This window comes from Limulus polyphemus, unplaced genomic scaffold, assembly GCF_000517525.1.
Source record: "Limulus polyphemus unplaced genomic scaffold, Limulus_polyphemus-2.1.2 Scaffold9412, whole genome shotgun sequence".
NCBI classification, from domain to species: Eukaryota; Metazoa; Arthropoda; class Merostomata; order Xiphosura; family Limulidae; genus Limulus; species Limulus polyphemus.
This window is the reverse complement of record NW_013675022.1, coordinates 998-3,987: the sequence shown is the minus strand read 5'-3', so window position 1 is coordinate 3,987 and position 2,990 is coordinate 998. Positions and strand designations below refer to the sequence as shown.

The 2,990-nt window shown below is 33.8% G+C and overlaps 1 protein-coding gene across 1 annotated transcript in view; it reads left to right on the top strand.

The window, feature by feature from the left end:
- LOC106475908 (protein CYR61-like) overlaps positions 1–2,659 on the top strand; it is a gene marked incomplete at its 3' end in the record, with an annotated part of 9,842 nt that extends 7,183 nt beyond the window's left edge. Inside the window, exons 2-3 of the mRNA XM_013936583.2 lie at positions 391–601; positions 2,432–2,659. Of these exons, the coding sequence (XP_013792037.1) occupies positions 391–601; positions 2,432–2,659 (439 nt within the window). The remainder of the gene's footprint in view (positions 1–390; positions 602–2,431) is intronic.
- Between the last annotated feature and the right edge of the window lie 331 nt (positions 2,660–2,990).

Below are 2,990 nucleotides of genomic sequence, written 5' to 3'. Positions count from 1 at the left end.
TTATTATAAATTAATTAATAAATATCTAGAAGATGTTATTATTATAAATTAATTAATAAACATTTAGAAGATATTATTATTAATATAATAAATTAATTAATAAATATCTAGAAGATGTTATTGTTAATATACTAAATTAATTAATAAACATTTAGGAGATATTATTATTAATATAATAGATTAATTAATAAATATCTAAAAGATGTTATTATAAATTAATTAATAAATATCTACATCTACAAGAGAAAGTGTACGATATTAACATCCTATCTTTCCGTCAAACAAAGTAAAGATCAGATTTAAGATTTATTCTCTGGTTTGTATATTTACTATTTCGTACAACTCTGTTTTACTCAGTATTGACTCCGTTGTTCAACTTTATATATTCAGGTCAGAGGTCGGTGCTCTTATCCGTGCCATTGCCCACCGGGTAACCCTGTTTGTCCGCAAGGTGTAGCTGTTGTCACGGACGGCTGCGGCTGTTGCCCTGTTTGTGCTCGCCAGCAGGGAGAAGCCTGCGACAAAGTGAGTGTATGTGATCGTAATAGAAGACTGCACTGTTTCTATCCTACGCCTCTTGCGACCACAGGAATATGTAAAGGCAAGTTTGTGTCGTTACTATAGCAACCTTCCAATGTTTACGTTTTTATGTTGGTCAGGAAAACTACATAGTTAAGCTATTTAGCGTATGTGAGAAGCCTCTTTGAAAAATGTTGATTTCAATCTTTTAAAGTTACATTTTGTACAAAGAAAGAAAAGTTATAATGTGAGAAAATCTGAATTGTCTCATTTTTATATAACGTTTCAAATCAGAAAACAACGATAACGGAAGTAATTAATAAATTTATATATATTTTAGTTCATAAACACAAAACATTTAAAAGCTTTCCTTTTAACTCGTTGAAAAATTAGGATTAAGCCTAAAATTGATTAGTAAATATAAGTCAGGGAAGTATATGTTGGCTTACTTACGTGTTTACTTTAATTCTGTTGAAGTCAAAAGTATGTATATTTAAAAATTAGAACTAGTTTTTGTGAAACTAGAGTACTTCCGTTTAGGCTTAACGCTACACAACAACATTCTGCAACTGTTATAGTAACTATCTTCGGTTCCGTTTAGAGTTAACGCTACAAAACATTTTGAAATTGCTATAGTTACTACCCTCACTTCCGTTTAGGGTTAACACTACACAACAGCATCCTGTGACTGCTGTAGTACAACTCTCACTTCGTTTAGGGTTAACTTTACACAATAGCATCCCGTGACTGCTATAGTTACTACCATCACTTCCGTTTAGGGTTAACGCTACACAACAGCATCCTGTGACAATTATAGCTACAACCTTGACTCTGATTACTTGAGAAGATGTGACTGATTTAGATTAAACGTTAATAACTTTGACTAAAGCAAATTAACTACATAAATGAGAACAACAACAAAAATAACTTGGCAAATAAAGTAGCTAAAGTTATCGTAAGCGTAAAAACTGGTCAGTGAAATAAAAGAAATAAGCCTCAAAAGAATACGGTAGCTATTTAGAAAAACTGTATTTGTTATAAGTTTTTATTTAAATTAGCTATGTAAAAACATGTCTTTGTTTCAGATCCTCAGATTTTGTCAATTTCGTAACTCAACAGTCACTCTTCAGATTGTAAAGTTTCACAATATCTATGAACCTCTCCTCTATATTATATATATATATATATATATATATATAATACGTATAATTACTTTCTACGACTGCCTTTAAATGTTGCCCATATATTTGATATATATATATACGTAATACGTATATTCAGATATAGAGTAGGGTATAACATAATTTAGTTTTAACTCCGAAGTGCAATATGTGATTCTGAAAACCTGTGAGTTAAGGCAAAGGAGAACATGTCAAACACACTAAATCTACATTATCCAGTGCCGACTAGGCTTTTCGCTCAATACCAGGGCTGACCATACCGGCTGGGATATGGTGTGTCTGTAGTTAAGCACAAAGCTACACAATGAACTATCTGCGCTCAGTCCACTACGGGTATCGAAACCCGGTTTCTAGCGTTGTAAGTCCGCAGACGTACCGCTGTGCCACTATAGGGGCCGGTATATGGCAGGTACAATAGGGGTCCAGGTGCTATGTATATTTAAATCATCAGTTTTTCATGTACATCTCTAAGGATATGAATCAAATTGAGCAAGGTAGTTGTAATTATTTTAAATTTTATTTAAGTACATTACAAATAAAGATTATTTATTTATGTATATCATTTGAACGCCGTTTATTTTCTCATTAATAATAATTATTTTTATTTGAATTTAACGAGAACTTTAACGTTTTACAAAAATACTATAATAACAGTACAAAAGAAATTATTCAGGTTCTCGTCTCAAAGCATTATTTATAACCTTGGATACTAAATGTTGAGAAACTTTTAGTGGATGAAGGAATAGATTGCCGAATTGGAAGCGTCACCTACACGGACGGACAGACCTTTAAATTGGACTGTAAAACCCAGTGTACGTGCCAAAATGGGACATATGGGTGCGTGTCCTTGTGTCCCCACGAGAACGTCCGGCCGTCAGCCAAATGTCGGAATCCTCAACTTGTACCAGTTACCGGAGCATGCTGTAGGGAGTGGCTCTGTGAACAGAGTCTGAGAGAAAGTAAGATTTTTCTTTTCTGTCTTGTTTCCCTGTTCAATAAAAGGTTGAAAATTTACAAGTTTTATTATCAAATAAATATGTTGTATTAAGTTGATTATTCAAGTTCAAACTACCACCACCAGGCGTCACTGAATGATTTTTTTTATTATTTGTTTATTTTTGAATTTCGCGCAAAGCTACACTAGGGCTATCTGCGCTAGCCGTCCCTAATTTAGCAGTGTAAGGCTAGAGGGAGGGCAGCTAGTCATCACCACCCACCGCCAACTCTTGGGCTACTCTTTTACCAATGAGTAGTGGGATTGACCGTAAATTTATAACGCCCCCACGGCTG